The sequence below is a fragment of the Bos indicus x Bos taurus genome, chromosome 9 (assembly GCF_003369695.1).
Source record: "Bos indicus x Bos taurus breed Angus x Brahman F1 hybrid chromosome 9, Bos_hybrid_MaternalHap_v2.0, whole genome shotgun sequence".
NCBI classification, from domain to species: Eukaryota; Metazoa; Chordata; class Mammalia; order Artiodactyla; family Bovidae; genus Bos; species Bos indicus x Bos taurus.
Window position 1 is genome coordinate 33808316 of NC_040084.1, and position 26653 is coordinate 33834968.

Sequence of the window (26653 nt, forward strand, 5' to 3'; positions counted from 1 at the left end):
TCTCCAACACCACAGTTCAAAACCATCAATTCTTCAGTGCTCAGCCTTCTTCACAGTCCAACTCTCACATCCATACATGACCACAGGAAAAACCATAGCCTTGACTAGACAGGCCTTTGTTGCCAAAGTAATGTCTCTGCTTTTCAATATGCTATCTAGGTTGGTCATAACTTTCCTTCCAATGAGTAAGCATCTTTTAATTTCATGGCTGCAGTCACCATCTGCAGTGATTTTGGAGCCCAAAAAAATAAAGTCTGACACTGTTTCCCCATCTATTTGCCATGAAGTGATGGGACCGGATGCCATGATCTTAGTTTTCTGAATGTTGAGTTTTAAGCCAAGTTTTCACTCTCCTCTTTCACTTTCATCAAGAGGCTTTTTAGTTCCTCTTCACTAGGCTAGATGTTCCCTAAACATTGTTTCCCCACCTTGCTTTTTAATCAAAAATCTTCAGTTGAGATTTTACTTATCTTTCCTTTCTCATTACATCAGAACTTACTAAAGATATTGGCACTGTCTTTTTCATCTTTGTATTTTCATTGTGTCTGACACACAACAAGATGCTGAAAATATATTTAATTACTATACAGTGGAAATTTGGTTTTAAGTTTTAATATTCATGGCCAAATACTTCTTAAAGCTGTTTTGTTTTCTCTTTCAGTCCAAGCCCTTATTAATTTTATTTCCTTTGTACTCATGATATTACCATAGCAAAGAATAGGACACTTAGATTTCTCATGATTTGTTATTGTTGCAAAATATTTCTGCTAATTAACTAGCTCATAACTACATACTAGCAAATGGTAGCAACACCCCAACAAGTCCACAGATAATTGTTTATTGCTTGCTGAAAACAATTCCACAGTTGGTCTTTACCAAATTACATCATGATGTAAAATGGGTGTTTAGGGCTTACAGATCCTTTTATAATGATGTACCTAGGACCTACAGTATAACCCTATGCTTAATAAAAATAATAGAACACCTGTCATAAGATTATAGGAAAAACCTGTAAAGTTGATAAAAGTTTCGCATTACTATAGGCCACAAGTCTTAACAACAGACTTTTCCAGTTAAGACATATGAAAAGATTCAGCTAGATAAATGGTGTATCAAATTGTATTGGTTTATACTTAATGAATCCTTCATTTCTGTGTTTGTTTTTGCATCTAGATGATCCTTAAATACTCATTCACTCTCAGTTTCTAAGCAAAGTACTCAGTTAAAGACTGCTTCCATAACTGTAGAAGTTCAAACAGTCTACAAGTCCCAATTTCTTTGTATTTATATGCATGGATCTGATATGCAAATATTCTAGAATTACTGTTTTTAATTTGATATACCAAGGAACTTTGCCTGCAAATCCCAAGAATTCTTTAGAAACAGTACCAGCCCTGAGAGCAACCAAGCCTTTAAAAATATTTCTATACTTTATTTCTTCCTATCTTTTTTAAATAAAGAAGGAAAGCATTTTTAATCTCCATTCAGTTACATAGAATCAGAATACTGCTATGTAACATAAATCTTCATACTAATGCACAGGAATTGAAAGTCAAGCATCTTTGGTTGAGGCTGAATTGAACTAAGTCTTGATCCTGTAAACATTTCCATAGGAGGTAGCCATACACATTTGACTGTTGTCAAATAAGGGATAGTAAACAATGATTCTGTGATCCTAATAAATTAAAAGTATTTTAAAAGCATTAAATAAATGTTTCTCTTTTTATAAAACCAAAAATGAAACAGCACACAGATTTTCAATAAATTAAGAAGAGAAATATTAAATCTTCATGGTTGAAATGTCTGCATCTTCAAACCTCCACTGGTTCATTTGATAATGTTTGATGCTATAATTAATAATGAGACCACATACATTCTAAACAAATTGTTTGCAAGGCAAATTCCACAAGTATTTCCATTCACTATGGAGTTGTCCATAGTTTTATGCCAGTGACCTGAAAAACAATATCCTGCCACTGGATAGTCCATTTTCTTTCTCTGATGGCAGTCTGAGTAGATAGGATGTGAATGGTAGAGATTTTTTAGTTTCACACCCCACCCAACACTGTTGCTTTAAGTGCCTCCAGCCGCTGTTCCCATGAACACAGTGTTGATTGGTGGTAGAGAGGACACCATTTCTCTTCCATTTGCTCCATGGGAGTCCAGGGGTTCTTGAGCTGGATATTGATTGGAAGTTCCGTACATACACTGGGAGGAGGAGGAAGGAATTGGGGTTTGCAGGCTGGATGCTGTAAGGGAAAATATAAATAGCAATTGAAAAAAGACGGACATTTTCTTTTTTCTGTGCCACTCACTTTAAGCCTTCATACTTACTTGTGCATTTAGCATATATATTTGTACTAAATTTGAGTGTGTATGGTTTCTCAGAGCAATTCTTATCTTTTCTATTTCTCCCCTTGCATTTTCCTTCTTCAACATCTTTCACAAAGAAAACTCAATTTCAAACGTAAATTCAGACAACTTGATCATCAAAATGTACCCCCAGTCTACTTCCTCTTTCTATCTGCATCTCCACAATTGGAGTTCAAACCACCATCTTCTCTTTACCTGGACTAACACAGAGGCCTCCTAACTAGTCTCAGGACTCTCGCCTTTGTTTGCTTCACTTTTTACTCTGTAGAGAGTGGCTAGGATAATCTTGCCAAAGTGGACATCAAATTGTCCCTCTGCTCAAATGCTACAATGACTTTCCATTACTCTTAGAACAAAATCCAAGCTCCTTGCTCTAGTTCATAATACCCTAGGTGAACTGGCCTCTGTCTTCTGATTTATTTTACTCCCCTCTCTTCATTCACCATGCTCAAAACACATGAGCCTTCTTTCTACCCATTGAAGCCAAAGAATTCTCATTTCAGAGGCTATGCAACTTGCCATTCCTTCTGACTAGAACTTGCACCATCAGATTTTCACATTTCCTCCTCCTCATCATTCAGCTTTCAACTCAAATGTTTCTGCCTCAGGATTCCTTTCCCAACTATTTTAGCTAAAACAGCTCATCCATTACTGTCTGTCATTTACCTTAGTATTTAATTGACCTGAGAGTATCTGAAATTATCTTTTTTAATGCATTTAAAAAATATTTTCATTGCTTGATCTTTCCCTACTAGAATGTAGACTTCTTACAAGCAGGAACTCTGACCTGATCACTGCTGTAACTGCACATCTAAAATGAGGATTGGCACATCACAGTAGGTTCTCAAAATTGTTCACTAACTGGCTCACCAGCACTACATTTCCTGCATTTTTGGTTGCTGCTTTCTTAGTACTGTTTTTCTTCTTTTTCTAAGTACCATCATCTCTGTCACTAAAAAGCAGGTTCATAACTAAGGACATTTAATTATAGGTCCTAACTCCCCTTGTCGGAGAAGGCAATGGCACCCCACTCCAGTGCTCTTGCCTGGAAAATCCCATGGATGGAGGAGCCTGGAAGACTGCAGTCCATGGGGTCGCTGAGGGTCAGACACGACTGAGCAACTTCACTTTCACTTTTCACTTTCATGCATTGGAGAAGGAAATGGCAACCCACTCCAGTGTTCTTGCCTGGAGAATCCCAGGGACGGGGGAGCCTGGTGGGCTGCCGTCTCTGGGGTCGCACAGAGTCGGACACAACTGAAGTGACTTAGTAGCAGCAGTAACTCCCTTGTGGTGCTTCCCAGGTGGCTCAGTGGTAAAGAATCTGCCTGCCAGTGCAGGAGACTCAGGTTCAATCCCTCGGTGGGGAGGATCTCCTGGAGAAGGAAATGGCAACCCTCTCTAGTACTCTTGCCTGGAAAACACCATGGACAGAGGAGCCTGGTGGGCTACAGTCCATGGGGTCACAAAGAGTCAGACACGACTGAGCAACTGAGCACGCACACGCACACACTCCTTGTGGTACTCACTCAGCTTACTCTATTCCCTCTTTTCACCTTGAAGTCTTCTTTGCAATTCACTTATAAGCCAGCTCAGACAACTAAAGCTTAGAGTCTCTCCTATATCCAAACTATGTTCCATCAAGGTGTCTACTATCTCTGTAAGTAAACAGAACTAATAGTAACAACAGCAACACGGTCCTTTTAGTCTCACAGCAAGGAAACTTCCTGAAGTGGAATTTTCTGCTTCATTAGAGTAACACAGACGCAATGACCATATGCAGATAGCATGAGATGAGCTGGCAGACTCTGCTCAGGAGCATCTGTAATGGTCATAGGAAGGGAAGAAGTGCTTCCTATTGAATTATTGGAAAAACACACTGAGAGAGGAGAATGGACTTTATTCAGTTTTCCCTTATGCTCTGTTTGGGTGTTGATACCCTCTGCTGCTGCTGCTAAGTCGCTTCAGTCGTGTCCGACTCTGTGCGACCCCATAGACGGCAGCCCACCAGGCTCCCTCATCCCTAGGATTCTCCAGGCAAGAACACTGGAGTGGGTTGCCATTTCCTTCTCTACTTAACACTAATCTGAAATCAATTCCACTGGAAGATTTCAATCATCTCATATAAACATTAACACTGCACCTGCCCTGATACTTATATGGATATATACTTTGCCTGTGTTACATTATTAGTGGGTTTAGAGACTAAATCTATGCCTTTTTTTCTGTTCCCTTTTTTCATTTCACTGCTACATGGAGATCCTACTCCATGGCAGACACTTTGCTGGGGGCTGGCGAATCATCTAGTAAAAGTCGTGGTATTTTCTCAGGGACAGCAACTTTGTTGGAATAAGATGCTAGGCGACTTCATGGAAAACATACAGTTTTGCTCATTTTTACTTAACATGTACATTATAGACTAAGAAAACAACATTTTCTACAGGTTGTCTAATCATATTTTATTTACAAATGAGAAAGTGATAGTAACCTTCCTCACAAGTCACCATTTTTAAAAACCTGGAGTGGTTTTATGATACTGATGGAGATTATGGTGTCCAAAGACAGTTCTTGTCAGTGGCCCTGCTTCCAACGGCGAATAAGAAAAAGTGAGAAAAATATATCATTATTGCCCTTACAGTTTTTTAGACTACTTTTGATAGGTTATATGAAATATTTTCATACAAAATTAGATGCCAGCGATTCTTTTTGGAAAGAATAACAGATCTAGCAGTAGCATATAAATTGAAATATAATAATAATATAATTATATTATATATATATATAATATAATTATAATAATAATATAATATAATATAATAATAAATTGACATATAAATTGAAAAATGGTAAGACTGTTCCTAACAGATTCAAAAACATAACTTCAGATCTAAACTGATAAACCAAAGGTTGGGAACATGAGTGCCCAGTTAATACTGTATACCTGAGGTTAACAACATTTTAAAAATATTTTCAAAAACTATTAATATATTTTACCTACTACGGGAGTTCGACATGCAACAGAAGGTGGTGTGTCTGCATAAAAGGAGCTGGTCTGCTTTCTGCTACCATCGTCTAAAATGTTGAGCGGATCATGAATGTCGCCATATGGAGGCAGGGAGCGCACACTACTGATGACGGAAACGTGTTGATTCACCATCGATCCAAGTCTATGAGACTCTGGGTAGTTGACGTTGCTCCCATAGTACCCTATGACAGAAAGTGTTGAGAAAGTAGAGTTAACTTATCGCAAATAATATTCAGGAAGAAAAATGAAAGAACAAGGTAATAGGAGAGATCCCTCAAGATACCCTACTGTAAATACTACATTGACATCAACATTTACAATACAGTTTGATGTGCTTATATATGGATATGGTTCAGTTCAGTTCAGTCACTCAGTCGTGTCCGACTCTTTGCAACCCCATGAACCAGAGCACGCCAGGCCTCCGTGTGCATCAACAACTCCCGGAGTCCACCCAAACCCATGGATATGGTTCACTTGTTGTTTTTTGTTTTTAAAATACGTAGGAGTTATCATATTATTAATTTTGAGATATAAGACTACACCTCTCTCATATTTCCCTTCTCTAAATTAATAAGATCTTATGATGCCTATGAAGAAAAAAAGCACTATTAGCCTTTCACAAAGATTACTTATCAAGTACCAGTTTTATTTACAGATTGATGTTTCTGGGAGGAGGACTGGTCTTTGCTGAGGAGAGGGGGAACAGAGCAGCCACTTTGGTGGCTGAATAAGTCCACAGAGCTTTACGTGTTTTACCAGACCAACAGGAAGCACTGTCTGGGTCCTAATCTTTAAGATCTGCTGCTAGCTCTCTGGAAGAAACATTATTCACTAAAAATATCTTCAAAGGACACAACGTTCTTCTCTGGGGCTAACATATGGTTTGACAATGTCTTCACCCTGTGTGGCATTTAGAAGGACAGCTGTAATAAAGCCACAAGAATTAGGGATATGTTTGTGTTGTGCTGTGCTTACTCACTCAGTCGTGTCTGGCTCTTTGTGACCCCCATAGACTGTAGCCTGCCAGGCTCCTCTGTCCATGGGGATTCTCCAGGCAAGAATACTGGAGTGAGTTGCCATGCCCTCTTCCAGGGGATATTCCCAACCCAGGGATCAAACCCAGATTCTGCAAATGCAGAATCTGCATTGCAGGCAGATTCTTTACCATCTGAGTCACCAGGGAAGCTCAAGAATACTGGAGTGGGCAGCCTATCCCTTCTCCAGGGGAACTTCCTGACTCAGGAATCGAACTGGGGTCTCCTGCATTGCAGGTGGATTCTTTACCAGCTGAGCTACCCAGGAAGCCCAGGGATACGCTTGTACATGGCTGAAATTAGCTCCAAATGTCTAAGATTCCACAATCTTGAGGAAGTTCTACACAGGATGACGTGCTGTTCACCAGAGGTGGAACTCAATGTCTGGTTTTGCCTAACTGTCATCTCAGGAAAGGAAAAATTCTTTAAAAATTTCAATACCATTAGGTGAATTAGGAGGCAACGTTGCTCCTTGGCAGCTGGCAGCCCCTGCATTGCTCAGGAAATTGAAGCCTCCTGTATTTAAAAACTGCAGACTATGTGGATCTTGGCCATGTGGGGATGGTCCATAGCTGGAAGGTGGCCGAGAATTATATGGGGACCCAGCACAGCTGCCACTGAAGAAGTCTCTAGAAAGCTGCTGATCACTCCAAACCATGCATCGACTATGCTCCGGGCGATGAGGATAGAGTCCTGATGGGGTGTGAGGCTGTGTCCTAAACACAGTCTGATAGTTAGAGTTGGTCCCATAAAAGTCATGGCTGGCTTGAGGGAAAGTCGGATAAATAGGCTCTGAGTATACTGAGCAGTGTGATGGGGCTGACAGTACTGGGCCCACACTCGGGGGTCTCCCTGCCATTGGCCCCTGGTTAATGACGCTTCCTCGGCTCGCCATAGCTGGAGAAATAGGTGGTGTCATCAGATGTCCAGAACTCTGGGAAAGCTCCATTTGACCTGGAAAAAAGTTACCGGAGCATTCACTAGTGGCAGATTAAAAACAGATGGGCTCACAACATTTAAAATTATGCAAAAGATTTATTAATATATCTTTTTTCCAACTTAGATCATTTCTAACCTCCAAAAATAACAGGACTGGGGAAACAACAAAACTCTAGGCTTAAAAATATCATTGTAACATGTATGTATTTCACAACAGTGGCAACTTTTGGAGTTATTGACCATGGAGAAGAGCCTGGGATGGCTTCATCCTTCCATCTGTATAAAGATGATTAGAGCTCAAGCTTGGGAAGGGCAAAGGGTCTGCTGTTTACCTTTCTCTGTAATTAAAAAAACGCACTGAATGCTAAATGATTTGATGTATAGAAGGGACATTGTAGATCCCATCGCTTCAGTCATGTCCAACTCTTTGTGACCCTATAGACTATAGCCCACCAGGTTCCTCTGTCCATGATATTCTTCTCCAGGCAAGAATACTGGAGTGGATTGCCATGCCCTCCTCCAGGGTATCTTCCCAACCCAGGGATCAAACCTGCAACTCTCTCCTGCACTGGCAGGCAGGTTCTTACCACTAGCGTCACCTGGGAAGCCAATGTATAGTGTGAAAGAAAAACACAATAATGTCAAAAAGACCATGGCTTCAAAGCAGCCAATTCAAAACTCCATGCAAACCCCACTGATGAGCAGTGAGCTATGAAAGCTACCAAATCCCTGGGCCTCTAGCTTTCCATTGTTGGAATTAGGCCCCTGAACTATAAGGCCCTTCCAGGGTTAAAATTCTGTGTATCCAACAAATAAGGTCTATAGAAGGATTTCAAGGAAGACATAAGGCAATAAGTGGAGTTAAAGTATTATCTAGTAGCTAGTTTAAGCCATAAACATTCAGACCAACAGGGAACCACAGACCAAAGAGAAAAATTTTTGTGATGGTTATCCTAAAATAGCTGAATCTTAAAAAAATTTTTTTTAATTTATTTGGCTGCATCACGTCTTAGTTGCAGGTCCCCTGAATCTATTTTATAATGGAGGACAAATAAAGTCTCCTCAAAATCCATAAATAAGTAAGTAGCTCATATTTTTTGACTTTCAAAGCATCTTAAGGATTTTGTGGACACCTAATCTATTTCTTTCTTCCACCAAGTGAGAATAACCAAGTATTTGGACTTCTGATATAACTAGAAGAGTATGTTAAAGTGTGATGTCTATCTTTAAAATAGTGTTGATAAAATATGAATGACAAATGTTGAAAATCACAAAATATTATAACGCTTTATTAGAAGTCATTGGAGATAAGCCTTTTTATTCTTGGAACACCTGGAGGTTATTAGCTTTAAGAAAACAAAGGAATAGGTTCCTGTGAGACATATTGAAGCCTAAGTGATGTTCCTGGTTGTCTCACAGCCTACCTGGAAGCGGCATGTTGTCTGTATTCCCAGCAGGGAACGGGTGCAGAGCAGAGGTTAAGCCTCCAGGTTGACTAGATGACAGAGGAAGATACGTTGTCTCCACATGGCTTTCATTCTTCACAGTATCACTGGGAACAGTGCTCCCTTTATTACGGTTGGCCAGAAAGCACGAACTTGGAGAAGCAGTGAAGGCAGCTTTACTTGCATCTGGAAAGTTTTTTTTAAAATACGAAAGCTAACATCATTGCCACATTCCTAGTAGATAAGCCCAAGTGAAAAACAAAACACACTGTAAATGTACCAGGGCTGTGTCATAAATCTGGAAATTTTTGAGAAATGTTTTCCATGGAAAATAAGACAGGCAGACCTTTGGTCTTGGCAGAGGTGCTGGGTTTTGCTAACTATATACTTGTGGGTATAGGTATTTTCTTGTTTTTGTTCAGTCGCCCAGTCATGTTCAACTCTTTGTGACCCCATGGACTGCAGCATGCCAGGCCTTGCTGTCCCTCACCATCTCCCAAAGTTTGCTCAAGTTCATGTTTGTTGCATCAGTGATGCCATCCAGCCATCCAGGTGTTTTCTTAGGGGCACTAAATAATCCACTCTGTAGTGAATAGCCTTCAAAATGCAAATAATCACATGCCAAATAGATGACTTTCCTTCCCTCTCTAATCCCTATAGAACTCATCTCTGCACCATTTATAAGACATGTTATCTTGAATTACAGTTATTTTTGTGTTACAGTCATTTCTCCAATTTTATCTAAGTTCTCGGAAGTTAAGAATACCGATTTTATTCTTCAGAGTTTCCAGTTGACTACTTGACTACTCTATGTACCAATGGAGGAAAGACGAAATAGGGCTCTCTTAGTGTTAGTATCCTGTATCAGTAGTGACAATTTGGTGGGGAAAAATCTGAGTCTACTATCAATCCACTTAACAGGTGTGCTTACAAATTCCTGAAATTAGGTTTCCACAAAGAAAGATGCAAAATAAGATGTACATTTTATATTACCTGAATTCTTCATATACTTGTCCAATAAATTCTGTAACTCCTGCTCTTTGTCATTATTAAACTGGGTCTCCATGGCGAGCAGAATGTATTCATCAAGAAGCATTCGGATCAAATGGAAAGAACCTTGTTTATGGATGAGGAATGAGCAGAGGGCATTGCGAGATGAAATAAGGGAAAGAAAGAGACGGAAAGAAAAAAGAGAGACGTCTAAGTTATCTTTGTGACCATCTCGCAGCACTTTACAAGGAGCAACTGAAATAAACAAATACTTGTTGGACTTTAAATGACCTGCTAAGACCAACATGCTTAACTGGGGTCTCTAATCTTTTTGTGCACCGCCTGCCCAGCTCCCTGTGTGTACTGTCCTGCCAGCTCTTTGGCCACTAATTACATCAAAGGAAAATACGGATGAAAGTGAGACATGCTTTATGCTTTAAGAGGGCATACACTGGAGTGTGATAAGCTTTAACCCAGGGAGAATGAGCTCTACTCTCTCTATTTCTGTTTACTTTGGACTAAATAATTAGACAATAGCCAACATGGTCTGAAAAAAGTATCAAGTGAGAAGATGTCTTTTTCTCCTGAAACAAAATGTTCTTTCATTAAAAAAAAGAAAAAGTAATTTTCATGTGGAAGATATCCTGGAAAACCTTAAACTTTTATTCAACAGATTTCCCAATGAGTCTTTTTTCATAATAAAGTCAGGATTAAGTATTATATAATTTAAGAAACCTTAAGCATAAGCAACAAATTTCAGACAATAGACAATATGTTTTGTTCATGCCTCAATACAGGTTCACTAATTTAATCTAATTCTGTTGGAAATTAAATGAAGACAATTTACTTAATTGTAACCTATTTTATATGTGAAGATTTTGCAAAATGCAATTACAAAGTACAGAAGTACTGTCCAGTAGATAGCATTATAACTACCAACAAAGAACCTGAGAAATTTTAGGAAAAAGAAGGTATTCAACTTTGAAATAAGGTAACTTGACTCAATTTTTTCATAAGTCATATGGATCAGGAAAGATGGTTCAGAAACATGATAGCATGTCTTCTAATCAGCTCTTTGACTTTTGGAATACAGCTATGTGGGTTCCTGGAAAAGATGCAGACATTTACCATACTGTAATGAATAGCGCCTTTGGAAAGTAATGTATGGATTATTGTTTATTTGCTTGTTTAACAAAGGAAATTTATCCTAGCACTGATGGAACGTAATGGTTACAGCTGCTATTTACTGTGTATGCCAACTGCTGGCAATGTATTTTTATATATATCACCTCACTCCATTGCCCATGTAACCCAATGAAAGAAGTATTCTCCCGTTTCTACAATGAGCAGGTTAGCTTGGGTTAAAGCAAACTCAAAGAAAAGGAGTGTAAGGATTTAACTCTGCAAGTGGTCTGACTCTAATACCCAGGCTAATAACAATCATTGTCCACTGGTTTAATAGTCAGATTGGAGAAGTGACAGTGCCACACGTTTAATAATTGATAGGAAATGTGACTGAGGAATGAATGATGTAATTCATCTAAGAAGAGTTTTATAAAGCACATAAGATACCAAAACTGGATGCATTGTTCAAGGTGAGATTATGCATTACTCGAGCACCAAAAAAGCTCCACTTCAGCAGGAAGTCTTGAGCCCTCTTCTTTAATGATCTCCCATTTTGCTTGCTGGTCTGTAAGTAAAGCAACAAAAATGAAAATATAAAATCTCTTATCTCATCACTACATGCTTCGTACATAAGATCAAGAGGTAGATAAACTGACAGATGGACAGATGGCATAGCATGCCTTTTATGTCATCAAATAAAATGATCTGTCCAGGGATTTTAATTTCCATCTGTCTTTGCTGTCATTTCTCAGGTTCATAGATCTTTATTGTGTATGGTTTTGTTACCTAACAGAATTGGACAACAAAATGAAATAATTTACAAAATATTTTCTCTCAATTTTCCTTTGACAGAGCTTTTAAAAAGAGCAGAAGCAAAGTATGAAGAAAGGGTTATATATTTCTGTGAATGATTAACTGACTTCTCTGGTCCTGAATGTTAATCTGTTTTCCTTCCAGGAGAAAAAAAAGTTCCTCACTATAACTAGTTTCCTTGATATGGAATGGTTAACACCAATTGGTGATGGATATATTTGTTCTTATGGCCTTGTGTGATGGATGACTTGAAGGTTAACTGAAAGAGTTGAAGAAACCACATACAAAACACAAAATACTGAGCTCCTGGAATTAAAAAATGCAAATTACTTAAAACTATATCTTCTGTCACCTTTTATGAAAACATGCTTTTTAAGAAAAGGGCCAAAAAAAGAAAAAAGAAAAGGGCCAGATCTTTCCAGTTTTATCTTTCACTACTGATGTTACTCAGTTGTAAACTTATTGACTGATAGCGAAGGCACAGTGGCTTGTAGTCTGTCAGAAAACAATAAATAAAATCCAATTCATGTCCAATGCTCTCAAATCTGCTGTATTTCTAATATTGATATTTGACTTAACTTATTGGTAGGGTTTCAAAAGCTTTTCAAAGCATTATTACACATATCCTATCACCACTCCCCACCACTCAAGAAATTATAGTCAGTTTAGCATTTTCTATTAACAAAATCTTATTTTCTGAATATATCTGAAAAATACCTTAATAACTCTCTGCTCCACCACAGTATCCAACCATTCAATGAAAGCCTCCACAGTGGCATTCTTCTTAAGGAGATCTTTCAGTTCTTGAAACACTGTGATAGAATCATCTACCATGGAAAAAGAAAAAAAAAAAAAAGAAAGCCTAATATTGTATTCTATTTTGAACCTAAGATAAAACCTAAAACTAGAATAACTGGTAATTTTATAGTATAAAAGGGAAAGGCAGGTAGATTAAATTAAATGTGTTAAAGAAATGAATTTCATATCCTGGAAACTAACAAAAAGTCCTTAGTTCATGACTCTTCAAAATTTTAGTCACAAGTGTATATGTCTTGGTATATACTGAAATGCAGGTTTATATATTATACACTAGGGAGGAATAAGTTGTCAATAGAGATGATAATTCGTTTTGGATGCAATGCTTTCATTAAATGCAATGGATTAGTTGAAAGTTAATGAATGAACTAAGCTAGACTTGTTGATTTCCTGCTTTCTGAAATACCCTTTATCTTTAGCAAAAATTAAATTCTGCCCTGCAGAAATGAGCCACTTAAATGAATAATCTTTTATCATGTAAAAGTTAAAGGGGCAGTTTAGGACTATCATTTTATTAAACAGTTTGAGGTTTACTGAATCCCAAAGGGTAATATAATTTTGTTAGGAAACATAAAGCAGGACTAAGGTTGGCCTGTCCCGAGAGAGCAGTGAGTTATAGCCTATAGGAGGCTGCATTTTTTTGGTGTTTTCAGAGAGAAATGGTAGGAAAAACAGTTGGTTGTTATCCCTGGGAAATGGAGCTTGGCTGTGTGGTCACATATACTGGCTTGGTAAATGTCAGACTGTCCAAACCTAAGCAGGGCACGTCTGCTTTGTAAAACATGATTGCGTTGAGATACCATTTTGATATGCATTGTACCCCATATAATGCCAAGAGTGGAAAACATGGAAATGCATATGTGTGTAATATAAAACTGGAAGAAAACTCAAAACCATTTTGATTATTCCTAGGATTTTTTCCATTTGGGTTATTTCTAGACAATGAGATTATAGATGGCTTTTATTTTCCTCTTAACATTTTCTATATTTTCCAGGTTTTTCACAATCAGTAAGTACAACTGTTTTAAAATAGAGAACAATTTTTTCAAATTAAAAGTATTTCTATAAACTAAGGTTTCTCAATGATTGTGTAGTCCAAGGGGACACTTGGGAATGTCTGGAGACATATTTGGTTGTCACAACTTGGGGTGGCTGCTACTGGCATGCAGGGGATAGTGCCCAGGATGCTGTTAAACATCCTTCAATACACAAGACAGTCTCTGCCCCATCAAACAGTTATGCAGTCTAAGACATGGATAGCACTGAGATTGAGAGACCCTGCTCTAAATAGAGAGAGAAGGCTTACATTCAGTGTAGATATCAGATTCAGTGTCTGTGCTGCCCGAAATGGTGAGAAGGGCCTGAGATCCGATGCTATTCAAGTCAACCTTTTCAATATCAGATACCATAGAATTCACAACATGCTGGTCAAAGAGAGCTGGTCTGGCAATCTGCATAAAGAAAGTAAAAAGGATACTAAGTTATGTCATTGATCTTCCATCTAAAGAAAAATTTAGCTTCTAGAGAAATAATTCTCTGAGAGAAATGTATTCTAAATAACTCATTTCTTATTTTAAAACTAAAAGCAGTAGCTGAGACTCATGGTCATCTCTGTTAAAGGTTTGAAAACTATTTTTGGAATAAGAAAATATATTTTTTTTAACCCATGGTCATAAAATAAGAGTTTCACAATGTTATATTTCTTATCTGAAACTATCCTAAGCAAGTCTTTCAAAATTTCAGAGGCTGATGACCTTCATAAAACAAAGGAAAATTTGAGGAGAGGGGAAGTATATTTTAACAATATACAAACACATAACTCTAATTTAGGAATTACTTTTTCCTCCTATTTAAGAGAACTAAATTAGAAGTAGTTTAAAATGACTTCCCTGGTGGCTCAGATGGTAAAGCATTTGCTTACAATGTGGGAGACCTGGGTTTGATCCCTGGGTCAGGAAGATCCTTTGGAGAAGGAAATGGCACCCCACTCCAGTACTCTTGCCTGGAAAATCCCATGGACAGAGGAGCCTGGTAGGCTACAGTTCACGGGGTTGCAAAGAGTCGGACATGACTGAGCGACTTCACTTTCTTTCACTTAAAGTGTGTTGTGGGTTTCAAAATATCAGATGGTCTCATTCCCCACAATCTATTAATTTTATTAATTGGATTTATTTATTAATAGAATTCATGTGGCAAATAAGAGTTTTACATTTTACATTATATTCAAAAGGTTTTTTCTCTTTTTACTTTCTATTTTAAAATAATTTTAAATTTGCAAAAAAGTTGCAAAAAATAGTGTAGAGTATTTCCATATACTCTCTACCCAGCTTCTCCTTATGTCATCATTTTACATTACCATTGTATATTACCAAAATCAGAAAACCAACATGAGTACAATACTAGTAACTAAACTACAGACATAATTCAAATTTCATCAATTTTCCCACTAATGTCCTTTCTCTGTTCTAGCATTCACTCTAGGATCTCACATTGGATTTAATTGCTGTCCACTTTGTCCTCAGTCTCTTAAAGTTCCTCAGTCTTTGCTAACAAATGATTTAATTTTGATTTGGTGACTCAGATACCCTTGGCTGACTGACGTACCTGTGCAAGATGTAAGAAAGATGTTTGCCGTTTCAGAGATGATACAAATCTTCTCACAATAGGTATTTTCTTGTCAGTTAGAGCTTCTGGCAAATTTTCCAAGGATGAAACAACCCATTGTTCCCAATTCTTAGCAAAATTTCTTATGTCTGCTAATAAGCTATAAAAATTCCCAAAGAACAAAAACCTCTGTATTAAATACTAAATAGTTCACAATGCATTAAATAAATGCAGTTTGATAGAGGTATAGTATTATTCTGTGATTCTAAGAACATGACTGAAGTCAGCCTAGGTCTGCCATTTATCATCTTGATCAAAATACTCAATCTCCTGAAACTCTAATTTCCTCATCTGTTAAATGGGAATAAGAATAGTATTCATGTCACAGGATTATAATGAGGACTACATGAAATGATTCATGGAAAGTGTTTGGGTTAAAACTTGGACGGCAGAAAGTGATCAATAAAGATATACTTTATTATTAATATTGATAATTCAATCATCTTATGTAAAATAGTACTGGGAAAAGGTAAGTGTGCACTTGATTGTACATATCTTGGCTTCTTGAGAGACATGCATTGGGATCACAATGCATTTCAGGTATTTAATATTTGTTTCTAGTAATATATTCCTATAATTCTACATGATTCCTATATTTCAAATTCCTAATAATTCCTATAATTCAAATATAACTATAGAATAAATTACCACAAATTATAGGACCTCATTTAGAAAATTGCAAATGTTGGTTGTATAAATATATTATGAGAATATACAAAAATTTATGTCAGTCAACAACCTACATATGACATCGTAATGAAACTGATCTAAATATATTTAGGATGGGGCATATGTTGGGGAGCAGTGACATGGTAAAGGAATAAAAATAGGCAGAGTTTAGAGTTAAACAGACCTTAATTAAAATCTAGGTTCTGCTTCCTACTAATTTGGGCAAATAAATTAACTTCTTTGTACTCCGGGTTCCTCTTTGTGACTTTGGGATCATAACAGTTTGGAATACTGTAACAGGTTGTTTTTCAAAAAAAATCCAATTGTTCAATGAAAAGGAATTGATTAAATATAGTATTTTTCAGATGCTGGATGTCTATCCAATCATTTAAAAAATGCTCATCTGTATTTGTTGATATGGGAAGATTTTCACAGTATACTGCAATAGTATGTGTACTCTAACTCCATTTTTTAACATTCCTAGAAAAAAGTTTGTGAGATCATAACCTGACATTCAAAATCTAAGATTATCAGTGATTTTTTAAGTGCACTTATGCATGTTTTTCATTTTCTAAATGAATACAAACTACTTGCATACTTAAGAGAGAAATATATAAATAGTACTTTTCAGGTTGGTTGTAGGAATTAGGTGAAATAATTTGGGTAAGATTAAACTCCCACACTATGTTTAATAAAATTCAGCTGTTACTACTTGTTAGCTACATGGCTGAATGGCTCCCCAGGTGGCTCAGTGGTAAAAGATCTGCCTGCCAGTGCAGTAGATGCAGGAGGCTTAGGTTTGATCCCTGGATAAGGAAGATCCCTTGGAAAAGGAAATGGCAACCCATTCCAGTATTCTTGTTGGGAAAATCCCATGGAGCCTAGTAGGCTACAGTCCATGGGGTCACATTGGACACGGCTTAGCGGCTGAGCACAGCACACACAGCCCATGACTGAATGCCTGTCACTAGGTAAGCATAGCCATTTTGCTGTGACACAGAAGTGTTGTCTACCTAATTCAGAGCTCAGATTAGATGTTTAAAGACTATATAACAATAATTACAAGAAACTATTGACAGACCAACTACTATTTAAATAAACAAACCAGTCTAGAGGAAAAGGTAAATAAAAAATAAAGATTGTTTTATCAATCATCATGTATTTATTGAGAACCTATTATCCCCGCCTATGTATATTTGTATCCCCAAATACTAAAATAAATTTCATTACTTTATTAGAATTTATTGTTTTTTAAATTGGCTTTGTTTCAAGTTTCTATTGTTCTTACATCAGAAAAGACTTTGTGAAAAATCTTCAAGCATCATTTCCATTTGAGATCTTACTCCTTTGTTAAAAAGAAGGTAATAATTCCATTATGTTCCTTTCTGATTTTCAAAATTAAGACTAAAGTATAATAAATATAAAACAATTTTCCTTATGTTTTTATTATTGTGGTTATTTTCCACAAATTATCCCATTTATCTCCCTCTAGCCAGTTTCCATTGAAGAACTTCCTCAAGTATCTTAAAGGTCAACTATACTTAAATATTTATTTTTCACTTGGGCAGCTCTCAAAGGGATTTCAGGATTGTCCCATCAAATTTTGTTCCTTGAGGTTTAAATATAAAGATTGGGGCATATCTCTTCAGCTAATACAAACGGGCAGGAGCAGGAAAATAATACTGGTGAATGAATGAATTTCTACTGAATGTTTTGCTTTACTATAATGTATAAGGTTAAACCCTTTACAAGCAAGTATATTTTATTGACTGAACCTACCTTTCAGGCATTTCTTGCATTGTGGCAGGAATAAGTACATCTGTAAGAACCTTAATCACAGCAAAAGAGAGTTAACATAAAACCTTACTCAATATTTCTATAGACACACTTATTCTTTGTCAGCTACTTTTTATTCCGAGCTTTCCAGAGAATAATATGTTAACTCATTTCTGAAAGTTGTACTTTTATCTCTAAAATGAATGTATATGTGAGCTGTGTATGTGTGTTTGTGTGTGTGTAAAAGGCAAGGGGAAGGGTCTATAGAAATATTGCAATGCCAGTTAAGCAGGTGACATGAATATACTGAGTACAGAGTGCTAGTTTTCAGAACATAAGGAACACTGAAAAGAAAGGGCTAGGCTGACTGTACCTTAAACATGGGTGAGATGGGTTCTCATCAAGGATGACCTTGATGAGAACAAGTGGAAAGAAAAAATTAGTGCTAACTGATACCAGCTCAGGAAAAATGGATAAATCAAGGAGATGGGGAATCAGAAGGGTTATGAATAGTACGGACCCCTTGGGCTGGCTCATAAACTGAGTGGGCCAGCCTGGGGACGAGGACCAAGAGGGCTTCAGGAGATATTTCAAAATGAGAGTAAACACTCATCTGCAAAGGCCTGTGTAGCCTACTAGCAAAAAGCACATGTAGTCCACGTATATGAAACACTAAAGCCAGACTGTTGTAGATGCCCAGTATGCTCGTCACCAGTGAACTGGCCTTGGTAATTATGCACAGTTTTAAGGACTAAAAGCTGACCAATCTCTAGAGGTGGGATGAAGGTCTTGCCAAAGCTCGTGTTACAATACACTACTCTCTTTACAGTGCTCACTGTGGGAAAAACTTTGTGTATGGAAAGGTACTTAAACTCTGGACTTTTGTGCTGAAGGCAAAGAAATAGACCATTTGGCAATGGGGAAAGCCACGCTTTACGGATATTTTTTGGAGGTCTGAAAGACAGTCGGAACAGCTTTTCCTTGCTGCTGGTAAATGTGCATGTATGAGCCCAGGTCTCATACCTACTTTTGGAACCACCTGCTTTCACCTTTCCGATTACTTCCTCATGTCTTAAACGTTGCAGATAATCACTTAGTGCAAACTGAACCATTTCTCTCTGGATGATGATATTCTTATTTGATCCAGAAAAATGAGACAATCCTTGCCCTCCTTTGTTTTTCTTCAACTTTAATTAAAGGTAGAGAATATACAGCACTACTCTATTCTCTTATCCTGCAGTAAGGAAGAATGGGACAGAGGATGAAAATATGGACTCCCTCATCCTAGGTCAAGCCCGCCTACTGGTTCTCGACGTACAAAGTTGCTTCTGGACTGTTCAGTGTTTGCTTCACTTCTCTGCAAAGTTGAAAATGTAATAGCAGCAACTAACTAAGACGGATTTTTCCTCCAAAATACTTAAGAGGGCTCCAGCTTGGGTTTTCTTGCTTACCCAAATTATTAATATGTTTTAAAAGGAAAGCTTTTGTTTTTCCTTATGACAATTTAACAGGTTAATGCAGATAGACTCAATTCAAAATACCCAAATTGTAGCACAGTTTTCTCCCTCAGCTTGGACCTGTATCTGCTCTAACTTGGGAACAGATTCCTGGGGGAATTAGCTTTACCCTGTTTCCAGCTGAATGGCTGGTTCTGTGGCCAACCATCTCCTCTTTGCTTTCAATATCCTTCCTGATCCTTCTATAGACACTTAGGGACTCTTGTTTGGCTTAAGAACAAAATTCATCATTAATGCATTAACATTAGAGATTTCCAGATTTTTCAAGTTATTAGTCCTGTAAGAGTGCTTAATTCTGCTTTTCCCCAAACTCTGATACTGTGAAAAAGCCACTATTTATTCTGAAAACATCTTAGACAGTTAATAAAATTATGTAAGTTTTTATGGAAGTGTGTCACATTTAGAATCATTCTTAGCTGTAAACAGAAACTGATTTTTGTTTTACTTAATATAAATTTACATTAAAATACATTCACTATTACATACTATTAAGCTGATTGCTTTCTAATCAGAAAAAATTAATAGTGCATCTCCAGCTAGAAATAACAAGTTTTACTGAAAACATATTGAAAAGTTTAGATGGAATGAGAAATACATGTTTAAGTCATCCTAAAGAGCTTACCTTATAAAGAATTGAGTCACAAACACAGAAAATGTCAATTATAACTGGGTTTTCAAGCAGGGGAAGAAGATGATCAGGCATTCCTTGCCAAAAGTGTAATAAGAAATGCTGAATCTAGTTGAGAACAAAGAGTATGTACATTAACATTTTTCCTTAACATGAACTTGTATGAAAAACAAGAAAAGAATGTTTATATAATACAGTCAGCAAAGCGTTCTTTGTTACTCTTACCTCCTCAAAGTTCCCATTTATTGCATTGTCCAAGATGCACTGGCAGTGAGTTTTGTACATCATTATTAGGGTATCAACCTATATTGAGGAAGAAAAATCTTAACAAAAGCACCCTTTCAATGCTGCCTTCATTTTGTTCATGCATACATTTGTTCATATATTCAAGCACATGGTTAAAATTCCTGTTATGTACCAAGCACTGTGCTCAATGCTGAGGAAACAAAGGTGAAGGCGTAATTCTTATTTTAAGGCGCACACTGCCTTGTGAAGGGACAAAGGCGAGCAAATGGATAGTTGCAGGACAGTGTGATAAGAAAAACGAAAAAAGTGATTGTTTAGGGAACTATCAGTCAAAGTGACATTGTAATTTTCTGCTTAATAAGGAAATCTCCTTTGATTGGAGAAATAAATGTAAAATGATAACATACATGAACTCTTCCCACAGTTTTATTAAGCAGGTGCTTGGGCAGCGTGGTGCAGGGGTTTCCAGTTTCGGCTATGGAGTCAGCTAACACTGAACAGGCTCCACTGCACTGTTTTGCACAGGTTGCTTTGTCTCTGATCCCAAGCTTTATATCTTCAAGTAGTAATAACATATTACTTATAAGGTGTTGAAGAAGATAAAACAAGACGTGCTGCACATGGAACCATTTTCCTCATGCAAAGTATAAGATCTGACTGTATTACCTCAAATTACTAATAATATTAAATAGACTCATTGGCCAAAAAAGATTTCAACATTAAATGTCTGTTACAAAAATTCTCTGTTTCCATGTATACACTAATACTTGTATCCACAGATAGAAAATCTTAAACATCTTACAATTTGCAGAAGGTTAGAACTTGTTGAAGAAGGCACTGGTGACCCACTCCAGTACTCTTGCCTGGAAAATCCCATGGACAGAGGAGCCTGGTAGGCTGCAGTCCATGGGGTAGCTAAGAGTCGGACACAACTAAGGGACTTCGCTTTGACTTTTCACTTTCATGCATTGGAGAAGGAAATGGCAACCCACTCCAGTGTTCTTGCCTGGAGAATCCCAGGGACGGCGGAGCCTGGTGGGCTGCCGTCTATGGGGTCGCACAGAGTCGGACACAACTGAAGCGACTTAGCAGCAGCAGCAGCAGCAGCAGAACTTGTTAATCTTCTGGGAAACTAGGAACACCCACGTTCAAAACATTTTTATTTTATAAGCTAGAAATATTGCTACCTGTTACAGGTTGTGTGTTCTATGTGAACAGAGGAACAGGCTTAGATGTTAGAGGTGTGAACTCTGCCTGCAGGATACCTGGATTTGAATGCTAGCTCTCATCTGCCACTTAGTAGCTATGTGATGTCGGGCAAAGTACTTAACATTTATGTGTTTTAATTTCCTCATCTATAAAATGGAGATCATAAAAACAGTAAATATCTAATCGGGTTGTTATGAGGACTAAATAAATTAACACATGAAAGTGGCTGGAGTAATCCATAATACAATACTATGGTTAACTATTTTTATCTTTATAGTATCTAGGGTGGTGATGGTGACAGGGATGTCCTACTCCAATTCTTTGCTCTCCAACCTTTATCCCTGCAGCCCACCGACATCAGACATCTTTGTGGTTTAGTGTAAAGCTGTATAATGATGGCATGCAAATTACCAATCTACCTCTAAGGAGGTATGCTGACTACACACCTCTGCCAGGATATGTCACCACTGATGCAAATGAAATATGCTCTTTACCTTAAGCAACGATTTTCAGATGGGCCGCAAGACATAGTTTCAAATGAAGATAAGAACAGCATGAATGATAGAAAGGAAATAATAACTGTTGTCAAAAATTAACCCTTTGACCCCTGAAAGCCACTAAAGAACAAGTGAACTTTTATCTTCACAAGTGTTTCCATTTATTTGTGTCAATTTTGTTTTCTTCTATACAGAAAGCATCAAAAATTGTAAATCTTATCATTGGTACTTTGCTTATTTAATAGTTACACAGTCTTAGGGTAAGAACTTTTCACTGTAGCATACTTTGCAGTCTTTATAAACATAATTTTGCTCAATTTCCTGAGAACATACATCACATTATAGAGGGTAGAATCAGAGGCAAGTCTTCGCTCTAGTAAAGTCAGTGAGCAAGAGAGGGGGTAGCACCTGTCTTGAGTGACGCTCTGATGGGGGCAAAAAGCAGGTCCCTCAGCTTCAGCAAACACCATTCACTGGGGTCAGCTTCCCACTAGGCAGCCTCCATCATATCTGCCTCAAGAAAGTAGGTGCTTAAAAGTGTTCCGCTTCAGCCACACCCCTCTTTCTATGAACTGACATGTTGCCTGGGGAACTTGGCTACTGTCTAGGTAGGTAAAAGGCAGGGCCCAGCTGTCCTCAAAGGACAAAGGGAAGTATGGGGCTCATGATGGGGGCCACTGGGAATGAATTTAGAAACCAGAGCTTATTTAAGCATCTTGAATACTGAGTGAGAAATGATCTACAGACCAGTTTTTCAAGTTGACAGATAAGGAATTCCTTGGAGGTTAGAGAAGGCTGAAATAAACTACTGGAACATGTTCCTCACTTCTTTTTTTCTTTGTTACTCTCTCCGTCTACCCTCCTCACCTGGTATATTTACATAGTAAACATCTTCTTGATATGTTTGCATGTGAGCCATCCTCTCCACAAAGGTGAGCCAATAATACCCTCCCCCAAAGAACTGTGTTCCCCAAGGTCCCGCAGATTTCCACAAGTTCCCCCACAAATTGTCACATGTTAACATTTACTGGAAGTGTCTCCAATCTGAAGTGATAATATCATATTATTTCCATAAGGTTAAAAGATGATGTGATGACCTTGAGAAATGTGATGGGAGAGGAGCATAGTAGGAAGTGGACATACTTCAGGAGGCTTGCCTGGATCTGGGAACTACCTTCAATATTTTGCCTGTTCCTAACTGGGAAATAAGTCTGTCAGTATTATGAATTACAATGAAGTTACTGTGCATCTCTACTTATCTATGAATAGACCTTTTTAACAGCATGTCATTTTTATTTCCAGTTTCTACAAATGCCCATTACTAAACACAGCTGGACATTGTTAATCATATTCATCTGTCTTTGCACCTTAAAAATATGAACTGACTTAAATATACTCTGAAAGATATTTTCTCAAATGCTAATAGAAAATGAACTTTAGTTGAAAAGAATGTAGAAATCTTTATGCTCTGATATAATAGTGGATCCTGCTATTAGTCAGCCAGCAGATACCCAGCAAATGCCTCTAGAAGTTTAGAAATAGGGGAGCATTTAGCTTTAGACTTTACTACATAAGCAATGCAATTTATTTTATAAACTGAATTTCAGGAAACTGTTTCTTCTTTAACTTTCAAAAAATTTTGCCACAGAGCACAAAGTTTCATAATTGAGAAGAATCTTTGGAATCTTCGAGTAAGGTATCACCCCCTCAATGATAGGAAAAAATTCTGTCCTAGAGAAGTGGTTGATGACCAATTACTGAAATGAAATGGTGCTAGTAGAAAATACCACACTTAAAATGAAAGAAATTGCATATGATAGGCACATTCTAGGATTTTCTTCCTTGATACTGAGTTTTAAATAAAAAATAAACTTTAGTCTTTTGAGGTTTATTTTACCACCTTCTGATAATATACTATCAGGGAGATGGTAAATAATTAATTGGAAAGTCCTGAATCAATGTTAGTAAACATTTGTCCCTCCTATAAATCAGTCAATTATGTTTGATTATGCAGATTTCTGTTTCCCACGAGTGCCATGAGATTCCCAGCAAATTGAGATATGGAACCAACATATCAGAAAATCAATAGAGAAGTATCTTTAATTGATACCTTGTCCTTAGAAAGGCATCCTTGGTACACAAGGTGTTGAGCGCTGGGGAATTCTGGAAGAAGTGTTCCAGTTTTTGAGCTAAGTGAATATTTACGAGTGAAGCCACCCTATAATTTAAAAAATGAAAAGAAATAAATCATTATCAACTATTTGATAATGACAGAGAATTCTACAATATACAATTCTAACAATATAGAAACCTACAAAATTTCATTCTTCTTTATCTTTCAAACCATAACAAGTCAGGAGGTTTGAGTAAACTGTTTATTAGATCAAATACCTGGATAAACTAATATTTCAGCAGAATTACTGTTGCCAAATCATACATAGTTTCATAGTTGGGGCCTTTTTCTTTTACTTCGGATTTTAGTTTTAAATACTTTTTCAGTTTTCACAACTTTTAGAAATTTTAGTTCACAAGTTTACATTTGTTAATGACATGTTTTAAAGAGCTACTTTTAGGCTACTGAAATTACTTTACTATGAAAGGGTCAGAAATTGCCAAATTCATCTATGAATTACCAAATCATTTATGGATTAAATAAATGAGATGGTAAGAAGTTTTAATTTATTATACCTCAGAAATAATTAGTGGTAAAATTGTGATTGAAGCCTAACTCTTCAGACTCCCAAACTAGTACTCAGGATTTTCCCATCTCAACCTCCCTCCCTCTGCCAAATTCAGGTACTTGTTTTATTTTGAATCCTTTGGAAAGCACCCTTCAAAGGTTGGAGAAGGAAATAGCAACCTACTCCAGTATTCCTGCCTGGAAAATCCCATGAACAGAGGAGCCTGGTGGGCTATATAGTCCAAATGGTTGCAAAGAGTCAGACATGACTGAGCCACAAAGCACCCTCTGGTAGTTTCCCGAAAATCAGAAAAAGTGACAAATAAGTAACATATAATACTGCAATTCTAATGTACCTACAAGAAACCTACACATAGAGAGAAAGAATACATAGTCATGGTGGAACCAGAGCCTTAGCAAAGGCTTCCCAGATGGCTCAGTGTTAAAGAATCTGCCTTTAGCACTGTTAGGAGGTGTAGGAGACGCAGGTTGGATCCCTGGGTTGAGACGATGCCCTGGTGGAGGAAATGGCAACCCACTTCAATATTCTTGCCTAGGAAATCCCATGGACAGAAGAGCCTAGCGGGCTACAATCCACGGGGTTGCAAAGGGTCAGATGACTGAACATGCACGCACACACTCATAGGTCACAACTGATTGTTGGTTTTGTTTGTGGAGAATGCCTACATATATTAACATTGATGAATTACAAAACCTAATGTTGAATGGGCTTCCTTGGTGGCTCAGAGGTTAAAGTGTCTGCCTGCAATGCGGGAGACTTGGGTTCGATCCCTGGGTTGGGAAGATCCCCTGGAGAAGGAAATGGCAACCCACTCCAGTATTCTTGCCTGGAGAATCCCATGGACGGAGGAGCCTGGTGGGCTACAGTCCACGGGGTTGCAGAGAGTCGGACACGACTGAGCGACTTCACTCACTCAATGTTGAATGAAACCAGAAAGTCATAGAAAAAGTGAATCCATTTTTATGTAGGAACAATAATAAATAATGCATTGGTGGTAAATTGGACAATGATAAACAATATATAATATTAACTATTTTAATCATTTTAAAAGATACAGTTCAGTGGTACTAAGTACAATCATCACTACATTGTTTAATATTGATGGTATACACTCATAAGTGATAAACTTTAATGAATGACAAAGGAGTAATTAGCACCAAATTCTGTGAGCAGTAATGTTTGGTAGGGACAGGAAGTGATTATGGTGAGGGCACAAAGAGGACTTTTCTCTTTTAAACAATGAGGTAGGTTATGAGTTTTTATCTTAGGCTTATTTTAAAAACTCCGTGTGTGTGCATGTGTTACAATAATACATTTCCCAATAAAAATGTTGGAGTGCTATGGAAACACATATTAAGGAACAGAGTATATGTCTTTTGACTATTATTTAAAATTCTCATGTTGATAAATAATAGTTTTGTGATAGAAGCCAGCAACACATATGAAACATCAACAGGGGGAAGAGCGCCTAAAGAAAAAAAGTCAAAAATTAAATTTGTCTGGATATGTTAACAAGTGTGTACAAAGCTGGTATAAATCAAATGATAATATTCTGTCTAGAACCTATAACACAAAAAGAAAGGAGAGATTGATAAACTGGGAAAAATTAGATGTTCATTTTAATTCCACTAGTAGGCTTTCTATTTTAATTGCACTAAATGAGGTGCCAAATCTTAGACCAGCTATAGAGGTCTGTTTCTTTTTCTTTTCTTTTTCTCTCAACTGATGACTTCACTACTCTTGAACGATTAGGAATCTTTTTTCCAAAAGAAAACAAGAAGGAACCTACAGAAAAGAAACAATATGATTAGAAGCAAGAGGGTCTGATTTATGAGGAAAGATTAAAGGATTTAAGCTGCACAGTTTGGTTAAGTGATGACTAAAAGAGAGCATGATAACAGTCTACAAATATTTGAAAAGCATATACCAAGGAGGGAGGATTTGCTATTTATCTTGGTACAAAGTTGTTAAACTGGTCGTGAATGGTTGATATTAAGGAGAAGGCTATCAGGGAAACTTCCTGGTTGAAATGTATGAAATCAAGGGACTATTCCCTAGGAAATAATGGCAACTTCATTACCAGAGCCAATTTTGAAAACAAAATTGGACCCACACTGGAAGATTCACAGGAAGTTTTCTTCGACCAGGACAAAGTATTAAAACTAGGTTTCATTTGTTTGTTTAT

General features: G+C 37.3%; 1 protein-coding gene across 1 annotated transcript in view; it reads right to left on the bottom strand.

Annotated features, from left to right (window-relative positions):
* Positions 1 to 817: 817 nt before the first annotated feature.
* Positions 818 to 26653, bottom strand: part of RFX6 (regulatory factor X6) — a 53164-nt gene continuing 27328 nt past the window's right edge. The window contains exons 7-19 of the mRNA XM_027551135.1: positions 23877 to 23984; positions 20040 to 20117; positions 19809 to 19922; positions 17673 to 17722; positions 15165 to 15324; positions 13867 to 14011; positions 12462 to 12571; positions 11379 to 11496; positions 9810 to 9932; positions 8796 to 9002; positions 6874 to 7386; positions 5368 to 5580; positions 818 to 2249 (exon numbers count right to left, since the gene is read on the bottom strand). Coding sequence (XP_027406936.1) covers positions 2074 to 2249; positions 5368 to 5580; positions 6874 to 7386; positions 8796 to 9002; positions 9810 to 9932; positions 11379 to 11496; positions 12462 to 12571; positions 13867 to 14011; positions 15165 to 15324; positions 17673 to 17722; positions 19809 to 19922; positions 20040 to 20117; positions 23877 to 23984 — 2115 coding nt within the window. The 3' untranslated portion in view covers positions 818 to 2073. The remainder of the gene's footprint in view (positions 2250 to 5367; positions 5581 to 6873; positions 7387 to 8795; positions 9003 to 9809; positions 9933 to 11378; positions 11497 to 12461; positions 12572 to 13866; positions 14012 to 15164; positions 15325 to 17672; positions 17723 to 19808; positions 19923 to 20039; positions 20118 to 23876; positions 23985 to 26653) is intronic.